The sequence below is a fragment of the Eimeria mitis genome, genomic scaffold, assembly GCF_000499745.2.
Source record: "Eimeria mitis Houghton genomic scaffold, Emh_scaff5, whole genome shotgun sequence".
NCBI lineage: Eukaryota > Apicomplexa > Conoidasida > Eucoccidiorida > Eimeriidae > Eimeria > Eimeria mitis.
The window spans coordinates 1-19,702 of NW_013573299.1; the positions used below are offsets into that span (position 1 = coordinate 1).

At 50.7% G+C, this 19,702-nt stretch overlaps 3 protein-coding genes across 3 annotated transcripts; 1 reads left to right on the plus strand and 2 right to left on the minus strand.

Annotated features, from left to right (window-relative positions):
- Positions 1-851: 851 nt before the first annotated feature.
- On the minus strand, positions 852-2,915 carry EMH_0070790 (histidyl-tRNA synthetase, putative; the record flags this gene model as incomplete). The annotated part of the gene is made up of 1 exon (XM_013500078.1): positions 852-2,915. One exon carries the CDS (start codon positions 2,913-2,915, stop codon positions 852-854), a length of 2,064 nt encoding a protein of 687 aa, XP_013355532.1.
- A 1,166-nt stretch (positions 2,916-4,081) lies between these two features.
- On the plus strand, positions 4,082-5,186 carry EMH_0071900 (uncharacterized protein; the record flags this gene model as incomplete). The annotated part of the gene is made up of 3 exons (XM_013500079.1): positions 4,082-4,240; positions 4,375-4,535; positions 4,652-5,186. The coding sequence occupies 3 exons, from the start codon at positions 4,082-4,084 to the stop codon at positions 5,184-5,186; spliced, it is 855 nt and encodes a 284-aa protein (XP_013355533.1).
- Positions 5,187-6,606: 1,420 nt separating this feature from the next.
- EMH_0073010 (cyclin domain containing protein, putative) lies at positions 6,607-9,210 on the minus strand (the record flags this gene model as incomplete). The annotated part of the gene is made up of 4 exons (XM_013500080.1): positions 6,607-7,404; positions 7,526-7,559; positions 7,729-7,793; positions 8,149-9,210. The coding sequence occupies 4 exons, from the start codon at positions 9,208-9,210 to the stop codon at positions 6,607-6,609; spliced, it is 1,959 nt and encodes a 652-aa protein (XP_013355534.1).
- Positions 9,211-19,702: the final 10,492 nt, after the last annotated feature.

Sequence of the window (19,702 nt, forward strand, 5' to 3'; positions counted from 1 at the left end):
TCAACTGATCCTCAGGGACAGTGATGCACCTACAGTTTGTATTCTCTGACGAGCCATCAATATTCTTAACTTCTGTGCAAAGCTGCGTGTAGAATACAAATGGAACCATCGCTGCGTATTGCCACAGAGTCGACCTCTCAGCGACTTTCAGGGGTAGTCTCTGCCATTTGCAGCGGAGATTGTGCCTTATGGCTGACCGTATAGGAACCTTTCTCTGAGGATCTGGTGAGGGGAGAGGGCTGACAGCGCGTCCACATTTCGTTCGTTGGCCATTCTATAGTTGCAGGGGAGATTCAGCCCGCGCTTCAGTTGCTTGCTACGACATACTGTACGGCTAGTACCTCGTGATACTACGCTGCGAAGAACGTCGGCAAGACGGCTTCAACTTACAAGAAACTTTCTGCATTTTTTAATGCTTTTGCCCCGAGAGAGCTGGTCTGTTGGTATCACAGTTTAGCTAGTCGCTCATTGGTGTGAACAGCGAAGAAACGTACACTAGTTCGCGCTGGTTCTTGCTAGACTACGATTTGCCTCGATGCACCGAGGTACAGTAGCGGGTGCTTGACAATTAGAGCATAGTTTAACAACTACCGCTATGCGCAAAGCACGGCAGCACCTTTCATAGGGAAAACCGGCTGATCTGCAGAGACTACTGGTATGTACGTCCGCTTGGCCCTGAGACTTGAGCCTTGACACTTAAAGTATAAGCTTCAAAAACAAATTTGGTCGTGAGCCGCTGCACTAGCGGGCTGTTTGCTAACTGGTTGGGTATAGAAGACATCTCAGACATCGGTCCTCCCTGTGCGGTATTGGTTTTACGTTATCAGCAACTCGCAAGCGACCCCAGAAGTTCAGGGCTGCCTGTCTTGAGAGGAGAGGCGAAGATTAGCCTCAAGCATCTCGACGACGGAGGGAATTGTGGTCAAGGTTCCTGCGTGTTTCAAACTGCCGGATGTACAGCGGATGGGATGAAGATCCCCCGGCTGACTTTTCTGTTGCTGCTTCGAAAGAGGCGTCGAGTTCTGGTTCTCCTCCGGAATAAGAAGAACCTTAAATTCAGTGGGGTTCCTCATCTCTTTTGCTCCTGAAAATAGGGAAGGCGGAACTTCGGCTGCACTGTCAGGAATGCTTGCGTCTACCTCGAGCACTTGAAGCTGCACACGTGGTGCAACAAATATGACGGCCTTTGCCCCCACGGACCTAGCGTGCTTGATGGCGGCTCGTTCAGACCTGTGCGGAGGCAGCAGTAACTCCACTCGAAGACCAAGGGCTCGCAACTTGCAGCAGAGCTGCTCTGCCGCGACAGAGTGCCAATTTGAAACGCTTGTTGCTGAAGGCGTTGAATAGCGCAGCTTATCTCTCGACTCGTCCATGACAGGAAGTCTCTGGTTGCCATTTGATGCGCCGCTGGGAGAGACAGCCGGAACTTCTCGAGGAGGATCTTGAGCTGCAGAATTTTGACGAGGTGCCACAATAATATCAATCGTGGATCCAGGGATTGGCAGAAGACCCTTTCGTTGCAGTAGCTCAATCAGGACGCAGTCCCCCATACCTAAGCCGACTCCACTGACTCCAGACCTCATATTTCGTCGGTTACTAGACTTGTGTGGCTTTAGATGCATCGTTGGTACTTCGGGACTTTCTGTGGAAACCGAAGGCCCTTCGGCTGTTGTCTCCATCACAGCCACGGATGCCCCTGGCTCACCGTAGCATCCCCCCCCTAATATAGCTCTGAACACACCCTCAGAATCAAAAGCTTCAAATACGACGCCCGTATAGTAGTGCAGGCCCCGCACAATCAGAAGATCCACATCCACCCAGTCTCCTATTCCGTACCCTTCTCTCAGAAGATGAAGTACGGACTGCAGATCCTTCACTGACGTGGGAAGCCAACTGGAAAGCACGCCTGTGCCGTCTGAAGGCCTCTCGCTTCCCGTATGGTCTAGCCTACTGCCATCTCCTTGTTGCGTGCCATCGCCTTTGCCCAGTCGCTGCAGCTTTCTACCCAATTCACGTACCATAGATTCATTGTTTACGTCAAACGAGATAAGTCGCTGAAGAATGCGGTGGGACTTTTCAACGGTTATGCCTAGTCCATTCGCCAGTGCAATTTCTGTCTCCTCTCGGCTTTGCCTGGAGGCTCGATCTAGGATCTGCATTGCAGTTGTGAGTCTTTGTCGGAAGATGCATTCATCGTGCGTTGAGAAAAAGTGCGGCGTGGTGCCGGAAAGCAGAGTCCCGTTGTCGGGTGTTCGGTCCTCTTTCGCAGTAGAAGAAAGCGGAACACTCGTCTCTGGACTCCTCAACTCTTCTTCTGTCCACAAGAGATCTCTTAGCAGGCTTCGGCTTCCGACGCGAATTCGCACATCCCTCGAGGAAAGGCCTAGCTTTTGAAACAAGCGGACAGCAGCCGCTATTAGCTCCGCTGCTGCAAAGGAGGAGAACCCGGTGGCTGGCGACCCCATATTTTGCCGCTTCTGGTTATTCTGTCTTCCTTGCGTCTGCTGCGCTGCGTCTGCAGTGTCAGGAGCCGTGAAGGTGTTCCTGGTAGGAAGAGAGGGAAGCGCTATGTCAAGATTCCACTGAAAATGCTCTCGCCGGCGACCACAACCGGGTTTCTCGTGGCGCCAAACTCTCTCTATTGAATACCAACGTCGAGCTATCCCAGAAGGATGCTGATGCTGTTCTCTCTGAAGCATACGACTTAAAGAGGGCGTGAGCTCGGGGCGAAGGCAGAGAGACTCGGGACCGTCAACCTGCAGAAGGTAAATGTGCGGAGGGATCGACACTGCTGGAGAAGCGAAGCCTGAATCCGATGAGGTCGCAGTTCGCGGGGATGGAGCAGAAGGGGGCAGGGAACGGCAGAAAGGGGAATAAAGCGAATATCTCTCCACTGAGGGACCTTTGTACTCCATGAAGCCAAATTCAGAGGCCACTTCGTGCCAGCAGGAAAATATGTGCTTATGAATAGCAAGCACATCCGGCGGGAAATCGCGGAAACCTCGAGGCGGCAACAAGCTGTCTGTAGGGGCACACTGTGAGGGAACCTCTTGACTGCTTCGACCAACATCGTCAGCGCTGGAGTATCTTCGAGTCGGATTGGTAAAAAGCGGATTCTTGCTGGCGTGAGAGGCAGGTAAGCTAGGGCAGCGCTTGGTTACGTCCGAGCTAGCGTCTTGACTATTGTGTCCATGATTATATCCCTTGAGGAAGTGCTGGGTTGCAGCAATATCAGTTAAGGAATCCAAATTTCTCAATGAGACAAACGAAATGCATGAAGGCCTCTTGGAAACAGCTATTCCAATACCCCGTCTGTCGTGTCTGTTGTCTCTTCTGTTGTTAATATCGCATATTATTGCTTGCTTGAATGAGGGAGTGGCCTCCCTCAAGGCGTACCGCCCCCGCGGACCTCCAAATGCCCCCCATGAATACTGGCTCCGTTTCAGCAGCTGGTGAGGTAAAAGGAAAGAGGCCCCCGCAATGAGGAAAGCCTGTGAAAGTCCGAGGAGTAGCCAAACCCACCACCGCATGCCAGTTATGGATACTCAACCTCCGGCACTTTGTGCAGTTGAACTACACTGGAACCAGTCACCCGGAATCTGGGTTCACAGTCTCATTGCAAGGGGAGCTTCCTGTTATCCTTGCAAGGTTGTAGTCCGGGTAACTCCTGCAGAACGCGTGGAGAGAACTCGATAGCAGTGGCGAGTGTTCATCAGTGCCCCAGTCAACAACCAGCCCTTCTGCCTTGGTGTCTTCGCGTTGTCTGTGAATCAAATAAGCACCAGCTAGCTTTGTTAATCAGTATATGGAATAGATGCAACATTTCTACGCAAGATTTGTGGGGGAGACCCCGGGCTCATAGCTGGCAAGCGCCATGGCATGCCCGGAGGCCTTCAGCATAGTTGCCGCAAGAACCAGGAAGGAACGCCAGTTCTCGGTGCCTGCAAAACCCAATTATTGTGGAGAATTCCTCTATAATACAGCATCTATGGACGAAATGACCAAACTTTAGCTGCCGCGAATTTGCCAATTTTTGGTCCGGTCCCTCGGCTCTCGACCTTCAGCCGCCCCCCGTGCCCACATGCCGGTTCTTCCCTGGCTAATCTTTAGCGGAGCTTCACTCAGCACATCATACCCTGCAGTGTTCGACTCATTAGTGCGTGGAGGCCATACGGGGGTGGCAGGAAAGCCGCGTCCAGCAGTGGTTTCAGCAACAGATCTCGGTTCGCCTGGAGTTTCGGTGTGCTCTGCTGTGATGAGCCCCAGAGAGAAATGTCGCACATGCATTTTGGGCGGGTCGTTCCGATTACTTTTAGGCGGTTTCCGACGCTGACATGCCACAACCTACTGGGTAGAACGGTGAGGGTTCCACAGGACCTTCAGGGCCAACTCAACGTTCTAGTTGTGGGATTCAAGGCTGCTCACTATGATGATATGAATTCTTGGATACCCTTTACAAACAAGATAAAGAGGGAAATTGTGGATAAGCACAGCCTTGATATCTCACAGGTTCAGTCATACAGGCTGGTCGTAAGGTGAGCAGGATATCTCTGTCCAGCACTTATTGCTGGCACATACAGATGGTGCCACCTCTCTGCGAGTGATGTTTTAGCTGCAGAATTTAACTGCGTGCGCGTGGCTTGGTGTGCAGGCACCGTGCGGGCGTGTTGCTCCGTTGGTGGACAGACGAGAGACTCCGTTTCGCAGTAGGCACCGGGGATTCCGATCCAAGCACGCCTACAGCAGAGAAGATCGTCCAGAACGTCGAAAGGACACATTTGGGTGCTGAAAGAGGAGGTCTAGATGCTGCTGTTGAGCAAAATGCATGTAGCAAGGTTGAGTCGCCAGAAAGTTCCTTCTCAGGCCAAACACCTGAGGAAATTCGTCTGTCAAGACTGCAAGAAGTCCGATCTCGCACTCTAGTGTGCTTCACAGATAAGAGCGCATTTGTGGATGCACTTCAGCTGGCGGACGCTCAGCGGGTTTACATCTTTCTTTTAGACAAGGAAGGGGAAATCTCATGGTGCGAGCATGAGCAGTACTCGGCGAACAAAGAAGTGGAGATCCGTGAACTTCTGCAGTTACCGAATGCAACAGGCCCTCCCCTGCTCACTGGCTCGGATGTGAGTCGGTTTAGGGCCGTGCTACCCTCAACAGATAGTGCTGCGGAGAGTAGGCAAGGCTAGCAGGGAATTAAGAGCGGCAAATGTCTACTTCACGGTTAAAATGTGCAATCAGCAGGAAACCTACTGATGTTATTAGGTAAAGGAAGTATTTTGTAAAACCCTTATATGCTCAGCTGCATAGCGTTTGGACAGAGTCAAACGAGGATTCAACTCTTCACACAATGCATGCTCTGGTGTCAAGTTACAGAACGGGTGGTCAGGAAGGGCTCTCGAGGCATCCCGAAGGGGAGGAGCTGCTGAAGATTTGCGGTTCTCTCGCTTCTTCTGGATAAAACTCTACCTTTTCGCGATAAGGTATTTTATTTTGCCATACTCGGCACCTAAGAAAGTTATATTAGACCTCTAACCTCCGGAAACGATGCTTTTTTGAAGGCTTCAAAGTAGGGTCTTATTTGATTCGTTCCAGGCAGACTGCATTATCTAATCAGGACGGTAGAGACGGAGCTCTATTCGTAACGGAAGCCGAAACACATCCGAGCGGCAGGTATTCCAAACGCTCAGTGCACAGGCCAACTGGCATTCTACTACTCTTGAGTTAAGTGTATATATTGCGCCCATCAACTGGAATTCTGTTCTGGTCGACATTATGTGAAGCCATCCAAAACTGGGATGGCTAACCTCGCAAAGCACTTCGGCCCCGGGGACGGGCATCTCAGCAGCCAAGGAAACTGCTGAGCTTTCTTAATTGAGTGGCTCTTCATCTCCATAAACAGTGACAAGCTTTCTCTTCAGTTCTTCCTCTGAAGACTACAGAGATTGCGCAGAGCGGCTTTCACACTGGTGACATGGATACTGTATCTCAGAATACCGCAAGTGGCGACCCTCTCCCGTTGTGAACGAGAAGTTTTGGGTGGCTCAACACGGTGCGCAGTCTCTAGTTCACCACGGGTACTTTGAATGCTCTTGCAGGGATAAGAATGCACGTTGCTGTGCATCAACCGGCGCCGCAGTAAGTGACCCAAGTATCCTTGTGTTTTAGAGGAAACAACAGAGATATAGATAGCATTGATCTAATCACTCAATACATACGGTTCTGTTCACTTCGTTCCCGTAATTATTTGGCAATGAAAGCATACAAGTTCGCATTTCGAACGTGGCGCAACCTTCCTTACCAGAGAAGCACGCAGCTAACATATTGAGATAACCACTGCGATCGAATTGGCCACGAATTGAGAAATAACGACATTTCTCGCACAGCGCAGTATACCCTATGCCTCTATGTAAGTTATTCATCACATCGGCGTCACGCACCTCCGTGATGAATAATGTAGGGTGCTCTGAATCATCCGGCAGGTTTCCCATTATTAATGTATCTCTCTGCGCTGAACAAATGGTTCATGCGCGCACTTATTTCGTCCTCTTCCGTACTGTAAATGCAAAAAACATATGTACATGGAACAGGTCTTCGAGGAAAAAATATTCACTGAGTTGGAGCTAGACCCGCCCGAAGATTTGTATGGGCGGCTGGAACTTTCGTTTCTTCTTTTTTAAAAGTGCGAAGGGGGTACGCCTTAAAATGACGCCGACCTTTACTTTGAAGAATATCTTCCTGCAGGACGCAGCTGCTGGTGTCGTGCGGCTTTACTGAAGCGCTAGGGGAATGGCTGCAATCATCTGCTGCACAGGCAGTGCTCCTAGCGGTACATTCATGCTGATTCAAAGCTCTACTGAGTTTCCACATGGTAGGCGCTTGTGTTGCGTCTGTTGTACTTAGATTCTCATCTCCACTTGGTGACTGAGGCAGATCTAGCGGACCAACTTTGCTTCCTGTCTTGAGGCTATAGCGTGCTGTTTCCCGAAATTGCTTCGAAGTAGATGAAAGAGGAAAACCAATTGGCTCGCTTTTGTTCAGCACATCGTTCTCAACTTGCGAGGATGCGAGCCCTTCAGGAGGAGCTACATCTGCAAACGGCAACCCAACGTTCCTCTGCTTAACCTGCCCAGGCTGCAGCATGCAGCATGAGAAGCACATACAGCAGGTGAGAACTTCTTCGGTTTGCTGCAGTTGCATTTTGTCAAGAGCAGTCTTCTGATGAAGCTGCTCCTGTGCTTGGAGACCTCGAAGCGTTGTAGGCGTTGTCAGATCAGCTTGTTGTTGCAGTAACAACGCATGTTCACGAACATACACCGCCGTTGTAGCAGGATTCCCCCGCACAGGCTGTAGCTCTCCCTGCTTCGCTAGAAGGCGCGGGTCGCCAAGTGAAATCGCCAAGGCTGTCTGCGCGCATGCAGTTAAGAAAAGTTAAGCTACCTGCGAGTCAAAAACTTGCACTTCACCTTGCATCTGCATTGTTAATGAATTGTTCGCGAGTGTGCTGAGTTCTGGGAACAGTCCTTACGCTGAAGAACTCGTCGAGTGTCACCTGGACCCGCCTGAAACATTTGGACAACGAGCAAAAAAAGCGTGCAAGCCTTACTCGGCATGTCCGATCCCACAGCAAAGCCGTTTCTCTATACTGTTTTGAATTAGAGACAACTTAATGCATTGCCTGCCGGATGAAGTTAGTTCTATAAGCTCTGCAGAACTAACAGGGGATGTTACCATTCGACAACTTGCACGAATGCGGACTCTGCCTCTACCAGATCTTCGACTGGAACCCCGCCGAGCTGTCAGCAAGCGACACGTACAGCTCTTGTACAGGCAAAAGGTCCAAAATAAATTCAGACGAGTTCAATTGCTCGTTGTTAGTCCACTACCCCATGAATTTAAGGGTGCAAACGTTTTCTTTCGGCGGACCGTCAATTAACGGTACAGCAGTGGTGGGCATACTCTGCATTTGGCATTTGTTGCGTCGGCCGAATACAAAAGCTGTTGTGCTATTGCAGTGCGAGAGAAAGACGAATTTGTCGATATGCCGTGTCGCTACTTTCGTGTTTATCTGTGTCAAAAGTGACTGCTAGCAATCAACTGTTTGCAAGCCTCCTGAAGTCCCTGCGGCACTTTTCTCTATTTTGTTCGTACCTGAGCCCAGTGCCTTATGCTTGTGTGGTCGTCCCTGTGTGTTTTCCTTGCCAAGAATGCTGCAGTCAAGAGCAGCCGATGGGCAGTCAAGTAGTTGAACTCTATGTATCCAATGCGAGCCGCTGTTGCTGAAAAGCCCTCGGTGGCTGAAGTAGCTCTGGCTATTGCCGACCCATGCCTCGCATCCTTGTCACGAACTGTTGCATCCCTGCTACAACTATCCAAGTGTTGTTGCAGGCGCTGCTGGTGACTGTTTTCGCGCAGTGCAGCAGAAAGCAACGCGTTTTGCTTGCAAAGGAACCGGCTGAGGAGAGCAACAGCCATCACTCCTTCGTTTATGGTTTGTTTGCCATGCCGAAAAATCCGCTTCACCAAGTATTCCTCGAGTCCAATGTGCGGCCTGGATGAGCAGTGGAATGGTGAGGTAGAAAGGTCGTTTGCCTGTTGTAGCCGCTCATCGCTTCCAAAGTGACTGACGGTGCAACAACTAGCCAAGAAGGAGACAAGCGCCCTAACGCATACAAAGGACACCTCGCTATGGCGCAGCAGTGCGAGCGCCTCTGTATTCTCTTCGACGTCTTCGTACTCGCTTGTAGGTTCTCTACAATTTTGATAAACTTTGCCCACAAATCCTGGGGTTTGAGGCGGTTGTACTCGCTTTTGAGAGCTTGCGACTACGTTAGGCTCAACTCTTCCAGATGTATTACTGATGCTTCGCCCAGGATGAGTTTCCGTTTTTCTGACTTTTTCTGCAATAGGAGGAACCCCAGCGTGGCTGACGGGGGGTGTTGCAGCTGCCGTTGTTGCTGTCTCCCTTTCGGAGTGTCCCCCTGCCTCCACTTTTTCCTGAACACTTGATACAGGAGGTGTCGGTAGGGGCTTCGGTTCCAGGCTTGGCTGGCGTTCCCTTGAGGGCGAAGAAGGTACTTCCCCCAGCAAGCACGGCACATGTGAACTACAATCTGAACTTTGCAGCAAGCTGCACTCAGCCACTAGTGGTGAATGGAAGTCTGCTTCCGCTGATCCGGTTGCTACAACTGGGGAGTGCTTGGCAGTAGCCATCGTTTTTCCTTTGTGCTTTTGTACCCTCAGACGTGCGCCACCTCCGGCTAAGGCTGCTTGACCATTCGTTGCAACATTTGCCTGTGTCACCGCACTTTTCTCGCCTTTTAGAAGACACCTGATATTAGATTTCTCTAATAATTGTGGTGTGATGTTATCGCTGCAGGAGTGAAGGCTTGCTATGCACCCGCCGTGAGACAAGTGACTCTCGGCCGCTCTATGCGCAGTCTTCGAAATCTCCTGATGTTTATTCTGAGGAACGAGACTGTGTTTTAGCCCTAGACCTCGCTGAGAGCCTTTCCGATGTGCAGCTTGAGCTTTTGGTGGTGCCACCTCCCCAGTTGGGCGTTCATATTGTATAAATGACGAGCGCAGACGGTTCGTGGATTCATTCCTTCCATTTCTCCTGTCAGATACACTGCATCGGCGAACGCAGGGTTGTTGATGTTGCTGCGACTTCGGCAGAATTAGCGATAGGCGCAGTGGTGCAGGCTCTCCCGACGCAGAAAAAGCTTGGTTAAGACAGTTACTACGTGGCGATGCAGTTGAGATAGGCGGATCAGCAGCAGGTTTTCTGCCGCGGCTAGTGTTGCGTGCAATCCCCATCATACTGCTACGAAATGGAGCCTCGATACAATTGGAAGCAACCCGGAAGTGCACTGATGCTGATGGAGATCTGCCCTCTGCAAAGTCAACTGGCGCAGCGCGCACTTTGAACTTGCGTGGGGCGGCGTAGCTTGGCTCGTCGCCGTCAACGCCAACCTGCTGTTTCGCTTGAAATCCACACACATGTGCGGAAGGCTGCGGCTCCTGGAAACTGTATTCTTGCCTTCGGGATATCCCCTGAAGTGACACCACTGGAGAAGGAGTTCGCTGGGTCGAAGCTGGTTGCACAGCCTGCTTTGACTGGCCTAGAGGCAAAGAAGAGTGAAATAGGGAAGATAACGTCATCCGACTTGGCGCGCAATCAAATGTTCCCAGAGAGCTGCTCTTTCCTAAACTCGTCTGCGATGCAGAACTTGCCCAAAGCTTCCCCAATAGTTGAGGTCTAATGACCGTCCTCGCTTCATCTCGCGTAGACGCCGATGCGGTCAAGTTTTTTGTTGTTGTTGTATCACTAGGCCAGGAGAGGCGTGGGATAAACGATGACTTCCCTCCGGAAGTAGTCCCCACGGAATGTGACATCCTCTTAGGAGGGTAAATATTGGCAACCAAAGTGACGTGTGTCGCCAGGCCGGAAAACCTTTTGAGAGACAGGGCAATGTTTCCCTAGTCCGCAGGGAAAATGCACTTGGTTGCCGTCCCCTAGTTTAATCAATATTTCTAGGTGTGTGCGGTCGCTCAGGAACACTAGAAGAGCGCTTACATTACTTCCACTGATGTGCCAATCCCCCCTGTGAATAAATTCATTTTCCCTCAGGGAACGCGTGCAAGAGCTACTGTGTTCTCTGTCTCATTCCTCATGTCAGTAAACAGCAATACTAGGCTGCCCCGCAAGAAACCGTTTCGTCTAGTGGTTTTGAAAAGATACGCATGCTCTACATGCGCTATACCTGCTCCACCCCTTCGCAGTTCCCCAATGCTTAAGAGGCGCGCTGTTTGTAGTTGTGAGCTTCGATGTAAACACTGCCGCCACTGTGTATTCCTATCAAATTCTACAAAGATCCATCGCAAAACGCAACGCTCCTCGATCTACTGTTGGTGACGTAAGTCAGCCGCAGTTTGGAGTAAAGGGAACCTCAGCAGTGAACTTCGTAAATTCCTCCCTGTTGGAGTCGTGCAGCAATTTTCCTAGTGGCTTTGAGGTAATACTCACGGGTTTTCTATTCAAAACATGTCTAAGGATAAATATTGCCAGTCGGTGGACAAGGTTGCATGTGAGTGACCCCAGGCGTATTACTAGATGTAACTCGTCTTCCGTCGCCTGCTGAACACGCGGCACCGGGTAATATACAAGAATGTTTGCAGGAATTTGCCTCCTTCGTTACATCAGTGCACAAAAAAGAATGGACTTGTGAAGTTGTTCCATCCTCTTGAGCATTGGAAAGACAGAAGACCCAGAAGCGACCCGCAGATTATCAAGCTCGGTGACCCCAGCCAGCAACTGAACCGAGAACCCCGAATGTAAAGGGGTCTACACGCAGGAGGAGCCATCTAAAGAAGTAACTCCCAGGCACACACGTAACCTAGTTTAGGCGAGGGAGAATTTGCGAAGACCAATTCATCGTGCTTGAATCGGTTTGGAGCCCGCACACCCGTGAGCAGGCGTATGGCGTAATCAGCCTCAAGCCGCGGGTGCCTGTGGGCGTGTCATCATAGCCAAAAACAAAAAATCACGTTTTTTGTACTCAATTTTCATTGGTGTATCCTAAATCCAACTTTGGAAACTACCTGTACAAGAAGACAATTGTGCTCTGCCGCAGTGAACCACGGGGCTGCCCAACAGAGGCATGCACTGGTCCGCGACGTGAAGAGCCAAATGCATGCTTCTTTTAGCAAATGAATTTAGACCGGTGGCGGAGTTCTTCAAGAGTCTCCTCGCATGTTACAAGCCGAGGCATTAACGAGCAAGGCGTTCCACGCCATAGATCATGGAGTAGTGTGCTTGCTCCATCCTGCAGATGCTGCCACACCCACACCAGAAGCGTATTACCTCGAAAGATCGTTCTTCTGGAGAGGAATATAGCTTGTTTTGATGTGTTTGGTCACAATGTTGCACAAGTATGTAGCTAGTTATGCAGCGGTCGCAGGGACCGCAGGGGCGTGCTTCGCCACGTAGGGTCGGTGGAGCGGGCGCTGTCAGCTGTTAGTGTAAATCTCGATATTTGCGTCTATGTTGTCTCTTGATTGTCGTGTAATTGTTTACAATTGTTTAAAAGGCCTCTACAGCGTTTAAGAATGCGTTGAAGGAGTCCGTTGGTATGCGTTCGTGTGGGGTTTCCGTACGGCAGGAGTTCGGGCAGAGAGCTCTCCAACTCATTATGGGCGCCTCCGCCGGTGTTGCCGCCGGCGTCATGATGTTAAGTCGCAGTGCTTCTACTGCAGATCGTAACGATCTTCGGATATTCTCGACGACATTTGGTACACTCCGTAGCACTGCGTGGTTAAGGGAGGCAGCCAGCCCCATCCACCGAGCAACATAGCTTCAAGTATAGCATAATTATGTTCTGGCACTTGCGCTGTGAGAAGAAGAGAGTAGTTCTAGTCTGCTGAGGTAAACTTTCGTTCTCTTCAGCTCTCCGTTATCCGGACACTTTCAGGATCTACCCTCCGGCGGAGAGGTGATCAACGCATTGGAAAGAACGCAGTATCCGCCGCCCATCTAGCGGACAAAGTTTTTGCCGTTGAACTAACTCTTGAAGAATACTTCTGAAACTAACAGGTGCTTAGCATGTGATGACCGTCTAAGCATGGTGAGTTCCGTAATACGGGGGTAGTAATTCCTTGCTCCTTGTTTGTCGCTGCACCTAAGCAACGATGAACTTCCCTTTCGGAGCACATCCGAACTATTCAGAAACACGCTACGATGCAGCTTCGTTTCCATGTCGGCAGAGGAACCCGCTGTGAGAGAATCCTACACGCTAATACTTCAACAGGGGAACGTAGAGAAGGCGGGTTGGAATTGAGAAGAACCAATCCATCCTTAATAGAAATCCTACGAAGGTATCGGAGCTAGTTTATCAATGCTTCACTGCAAAGTTGTTGGCTGGAGAGAGGCAACCAGTAACCGGCTAGGTTGCGGAGAGGGAGTTACAGCGACGAACAGGTGGAACTCGCAGAGTTGGAAAGGCCGCTGAGCCTCCCCCCCGGTCTCCACGAGTCGTTAGAACAGCGGCGCAACAAGGCCTGGGGCTATTTCGGAGTGTAAGCGGCATTTGTTGCTGTGCACCGTTCCTTGGTGAAGCACGTGTTGCGACAGCAAAGCCATATGTGATTCTACTCACCCTCCCCTCAATATATGAGCTGGCGCTAGAAAAAAAAGATTAAACGCTCACGCAACCTTCAATAGCCGGCCTTGACGCAAACAGAAGTGCACGCACCGAATTCAGAGCTTGGTGCAAGCAGGGAAGCCAGATAGCCATGCGATATTTTACGCGTTGTTCGTGGTCAGCGCAAAACAGCGTCGGTCGGAGCAGAGCGCGCGTTCTGTAGCTTCAGTAGACAGAATCCTTAATGCTACGCGCAACAGCCGGGAGCTTTTACGAAGTAAGTTGTAAGCGACAATCTGCAACTAGTTGAATGCCTTGGCTAACTCACTGTTCACCTACAACGTCAGGCGAAACATTAGGAATCGGTTTGACGGTGAAATTGGCTATATACAGAAGAGGAGGTCTGCTGACGATGGTCCTCCCTGAAGTGCCAGACTAAGCTGATCCTGAAGGGATTGGGAGGCCGAGGATTAGCATGCGACTTCCGGTATTCGAAGAGCAGGTTCGGTTCAACAAACTGCTATTCGAGGAGCAGCTTCGGTTCAGCAAAGTGCTTGCCGGTTGAGTCCTAGACATCAACTATCTTTAGTTGATAATCTAAAACTTGCCGTCATTGTATTGTTACTCCATATCGGCATATTGATGTGGGGCACATGAATTACTGCGACACTGGACGTCTGCACGCACCATAAAGCCATCCCCTGTTGTCAGCAAAACTTTTACTGCAGTTGTTGCGAAGGCCTTTCTTCTAGGTGCGAGGTTACAGCGCAGCCCCAGAAAGAGCTTCAAAAGTTGTGAAAAGGTTCTAACCAGCAAGGCCGCCCCAAGGAGTGTTTGAGAAGCTACTGTCCGGACAAGAAACGTGACGAGCGTCTAGGGGCCCCTCGCGTTGGAAACGGTGCAAGCTCAGCTGCTTGCACTCAATAAGATGGCGTCGCCTTGAAATGCACCCTTATTTCCCAGAAACGTTCAACATTCCTTCAACTGTACGGGTTTAGCTGATGCTGCGTTTCTGGCCCGAGCTGCTACACCACGGCAGACCAGATGGAAGCTGACTGCAGCATTCCAGGGCTTTGATATGTCAAGCCAAAGTGCACGGTGTATCCAGGCATGCCATACTAATTATCCTCTGGTTACTATAGATACGCAGTTACTACCTGTGCGCAGCCACTGGTTACTCCCGCGGAGAGATCACGCAACTGCATTATCATTTGCAGCAGTCAGGAGATCCACAACGGGCCTCCCGGGAACTTTAAGGATATTGTCACACGGGAACCTGCGCGATTTTCGATTTTCAGACGCGAGCAGCATCCACATACGTATGACCTGTTGTAGCTTGCGTTTCCAGTGCAGAAGCAGCAAATGATCAGCCCGCATGTTTAGCTTCCGCCGCAAAGGAAGTTGAGATTGCCCGTGCTTAGTCGTTCTCCCGCTTCTCTTGTGTTGAACAAGCGTACTCCACTTTGCTAGTGCACGTGAACTATGAGTACCGCCGTAATGGAGAGGTTTCTTCTTATATTTTTCCTGGGTCTGGAATGATGCACTACTGTGGCCACCAGCAGCCTCGAAGCTAGTGCTGCATGGAGCACCGGAGGCAGAGAGCTGACGTGGAGTGGAATTTCTGCTGGAAACCTTTCCGCTGTATGTAGAAGATCCGGAGTGAAGCTCAACAGTGGAGATGGAATGGCTGTGAGTCCCCCCTTCACCAGCAATGCGTCCTTTTATGTTAGGAACTGAGCAGCCAGATAGCAGCCTTCGTTCTTTGCCAGTGAGCATTTCTTGCGGGATCCAAGTGCAAAGATTTGATGTGGAGAGGTTCGCGCTTGTGGAAGGCAGCTGTGGCTGCAAAATCTGCAGCGTTGGCGAGGCATCTTTGGAAGAAGGGTAGCCGAAAACCGCGGAACCTGTTGATACAGCTTGCCGCCGCTCGCCTATAGGTTTACCTATAGGCGAGCCTACATCTGTGGTCGTATGCTCTAGAGGGCACACTGGCGTAACATCTGCACGATAGACGGCGTTTTCCTTTGCAAGCGCTGCCTTGGTGGAGGATTGTTGTGAGTTATGAAGGCATGGCTGTATGTCAGCTCGCAAAGGACTGCCAACGGCTTGCGCTACCCAGCGGCGAAGAGAGGTTGCAGTCGTTGCCCTGCGTCTCCACACCACCCACCATGGCTGAATACGATGCTGTCGCAGTGTACTCATAGCTTGCAGGTGCAGCTGCCTTAGCTCCTTCAGCCGCCACTGTAGTGTTTTCCATGCTCCAAAGACAATGGAGATGGTCTCAAATTGATTCCGGGCACAAAGCAATTCCCGTGAGTGTTTTATCCGTGCTGCATCCCTTCTAAATAACTTAAATGCCTCGATCGTCCTCCTACACAACATTGTTTTGGCCAGTGTGCGGCTATGCCTCCTTAGTCTTGTTTCCATTTCCCATGCAAGGAAAGTGCTCCTAAGAATGGATTTGCTTTGCGAGACTCCTATGACTTGTTTCGCCTTGGCCAGTCCACTATAGTATGTAACTAGTTGCCTCCAAGCGGTGAACGTCTGACGTTTAGCAGCCACCCTCTCTCGTGCCCCCATTTGCCAAGCGCTAAAGCACCTTCCCAAGCAGCTAGTGCGTGAGCGCGCAACCAACTCTTCCGCTCGCGCTTGTCGGCGTTTGCGTGAATGTACGAATTTTTCCCACTGCGCCCAGTGAGAAGCCTGCAAACTACGGCGTTGCAGAGTTTTCGCCGCCAGCCAGCGAGCTGTGACGTCTGCCCAAGCGATAAACGATTCATGTACAAAATTTCTTTTTCCCCCCGCCACAAGCAGCTGCGCAACTGCGTCATTCCGCTTCCGACGACGGCAGTGCATTAGCCACCATCTGAATGTGCGTTTCAAAGTTTCTGCTGCCCGTAGATCAGCTTGCTCCCTGAGCAATCTGCTCCCTTCAGAGGCGTGCTTCATTTCACCGAAGATCCGCCTCTTCCGCATCAGCATAAACGCTCGCCTGCGATCCTTCAAGCTTATTTGTAGGGCAGTGTACTTCCTCCATGCCTCAAAGGAAAGGTAGCATCGTCCTGTGCTGTTTTCTTCTAAAAATGCTCCAGCATTGTGCAAAAGTTGTTCCGTGTTTGCTGCACTCTCGGCTGTGGCGTGCCGCCATGCTTGCCACACAAGCCAAGTGATACGATAGCTTGCTTCCACTCTCAGTTTCCGGCGCAAATATGCTCGATGGGCCACGATACGCCAATGCCGTATCCACCGAATTGTCCGGTCACGCAGTGCTTCCCTGAGCTTGCTACGTGCAGCAGCAGACCAGCACTAAAAGGCGGGGTGGTGCTAGTGTGGTGCGTTCTCGGTGCAAGCAAGAGGAGACTTCCAGAAAATTCTAAGCTGCTTTCGAGAAGACTAATAGGCAGAGGTATGTGATCGTAATCCTCACCATTCATTGCGAGATGTAGCCACCATAGCCGCAGCCCTGAATACATAAAATGCGTCTGCAATGAGCGCTCGCTTCGCCGAATCCGCAGCCTTCATTGTAATGAACAACGCCCAACGGATTCTATCCCTGTGGCTTAACAACTGGACCCAGGCACTCCAGTAACGGTGGTGAAGCCTCAGGAGCGATGCAGTTTCCAGGCAGCGGCGAGCCCGCTCCAGTCTGCAATATTTAGCTGCCTCCTGGCGCCAGTATAACAGGGCCTTACGCTTTGTGTTTCGTTCATGCACCTGCGTCGCTACACCCACGACGAAACCAAAAACGGGCTACTCGGAGAGTGGTCTCTTCCGTCAAATTTTCTATTGCAGAGTGTGATACAGTCTAAAAAACAAACGGGAAAAAATAATGAACACAATAATGTTTGAATCCTCGCAGTACTGAAAGGTAGCGAGAGGCACCGACCCTGAACCCACAGTCACAGTTGTAAAGCATCACAGGCTGCTGGTGCGAGACAGCATGTAGTTCCTAGCAATTGCTGCGCAGTCAAATGTTCCTTACACTCCAACATGACGGTCAGAACCTACTTAGCGCCCACATCTTGCCGACTCTACTACTCACGACTACACTTTGGAAGAACACACCATGTAACACCAATGGAACTATGGGGACCACAATGGGAAAACCCCGTTCACTAAGCCAATGCTCGCTGCTCCCACATATAACGGCGTGGTGGATGAAGCCACCTTTTTCAGGGTAGATCAGCCTATTCACATACCAGCATGCAAACTCTGATGTCGGTGGGAGGCAACTACAACGAAGGCTCTGAATCCCCTCAAGCTCAGGAAAATTCTTCTCGCGCCAACGGCAACGAACACACTGGCCCACTGTAGTAGACAGTTCATTGCAGTGGTCTTGAGACTTCGCAAGTGCTGGAGCTCCTGCTGCAGTCGTAGTTCTCTCCTTTTCCGGCAGAATGCCAACCAAGATTCTAAGCAAACGCGCATTTGCTGCCGAGCTTGGTAAGCTTTGCATTGTCGACTCAGCTTTCGGAAGTTAGTTCGTCTTGGGGCAAATTCAATTGGGTAAATGGAATGCGATCCTTGCTCTTTCTGGGACCGCCTCCTTGCTCTTTCCGCAGTAGTTAACCGTCCGGTGCAACTTTCGTGACGCAACTTATTGGCACGAAGGGCATTTGATTTGATTCTTCTTGTCGCAGAGCAAGGTTGCCGAAGTACTGGAAATTTACTTGAGAACCCTGGCTGATTGTATCCTTGCAGCTGAACGGCATTACTTTGTGCAGCCATATACGGTGAACCCAAGCGCTGGTAGATACGCACAGTATCAGTACCCACCGCCAGTGTCTGGAAGTTGCTTGGGAAAGAGGAACTGCGTGTTTCGAGGTTGAAAAGGGCGGGTTCGCTCGACCGTTGGCAGCCGAGTATAGCTGCTCCTTCAAATGAGCCATTTAAGCAAAGAGAGCCAGGTTTCAAACTAGAGCTTGCCCGGCGCTTCGCCGGAGAGACGCAGAGTGGAACTGTTTTTCTGAGTTGTTCTTGGCTGTTAGACAGCCTCGATGTTTTTGAGGGGTGCAGGCAAACATTTTTCTTTCGACGTCGCTTCATTACTCTACGCCATGGCTGCTCTATAGACTTAATGCAAAGCGAGCTTCTCCGAGACGTGCTCGAACTACTGGCGGATCTCCGCGCCTCCTCCGCACTGCTGCACATAACTTTGCGCTTTTCGGCGGTGCTACGGGCCGAATCTGTAATGTATCCTATACAGTGTTCGCAATCCATTGTGTGCACGTGAACTGGTTGGAGTAATTTTTGCGTAGAGGAGTGCCTTGACAAAGACGGAAGGTCTTTGGTGTCGTATTTCGTGGGAAGATATGCCTGTGATTTTGCCATGTTGACCTGGCACGTTTTCCCTCCTCCTCTGCAGCTTAGTTCGATTACTCTGGATGCCTGGTTTACTTCAGTCTCAGGTACGAGCGCAGTTAAAGCCGCAGATCTCTGCCCGTGAATTATGTGCCGTGCATATCCATCAAATGGAACAATCGGTGACCCCTCTAGAATGCTTTTATTAGTGCTAGTTGAGCAACTATCGACAGACATGTTTCCACTGACGAAGAAACTTGAAGAACGATCGCTCAAGTCGGCTACCTGAGCTTCTGCGTTGCTTGCATTCCCCTCAGCTAACACAACTACCCCGCTTTCCGTCGCATCGTTGGAATGAAGCTGGCATTGGAATGGAATTCCAGCTCCCTTCGAGAAAAAAGCAGAATGGGAAGTAGGTCCAGCGCAGGTGGATGCGGAAGAAAAGTCTGACACAATGACAACGGCGGCCGCAGACGCTTTGGCATGCCTCGCATTGTCCAAAAGCCCTATCTCCTCTTTGGCAGCAGCAGGTTGTTTGGTAGGCATATCCGTGAAAAGACCAATCGCTGAGTCCATGACTTCATCTGTGCAACCAATATGAAGCCGGGAATTCTGGTCTGTCGCCGTTTACCAGTGTCTCCACGCCGATATGCTCTGCAGTGTATCGAGTGCAGCACCCGCCCGTATATCCTCACTATGTGCCGCGACCAACAATGCTTGGAGTACCTGATCTACTTCTAAAAAGCAGGGGGGTGTTCTTTCTTTAATTAGCATGGCATCTTCCAGCCCATTACATTTGCACACGCACCGTGTGCAATTCGGTCCTTAGACCCAGGAGCCGCTCCCGCGGGTATTTCGCTCCTTCCACAAGACAAATAAGCGTATCTCATAAATCCAAGTATTCATTCTTAGGCAGGTTTTGTATTTGCATCCTGAACGATAGGTGCAGCCTCCTGTGACACATCAGGCAGCTGGGGGCGGCTTGTGGCATGGGAGGAACTTTGCAGGTCTTCCGCAGAAGCGGAAGCAGAAGTTCAACTTTTGTATAGATTCTAGCAGTTTAATTTGTATGCCTTTCTAGGTAACACCACTCCCAAGTTTTTCACGCGTAGCCTTCGCGGCTCAGCCCGTGTTGAGCGCAACCTGCGGTGACCTCTACATCCGGGTTGATCATGTGCTGTTTACACTCTACAGACTCTCAAGTTTGCATTTACCAGGGTTTTAAATCCAGTGAAATCTCGATATCTCTTAGATTGAAAACC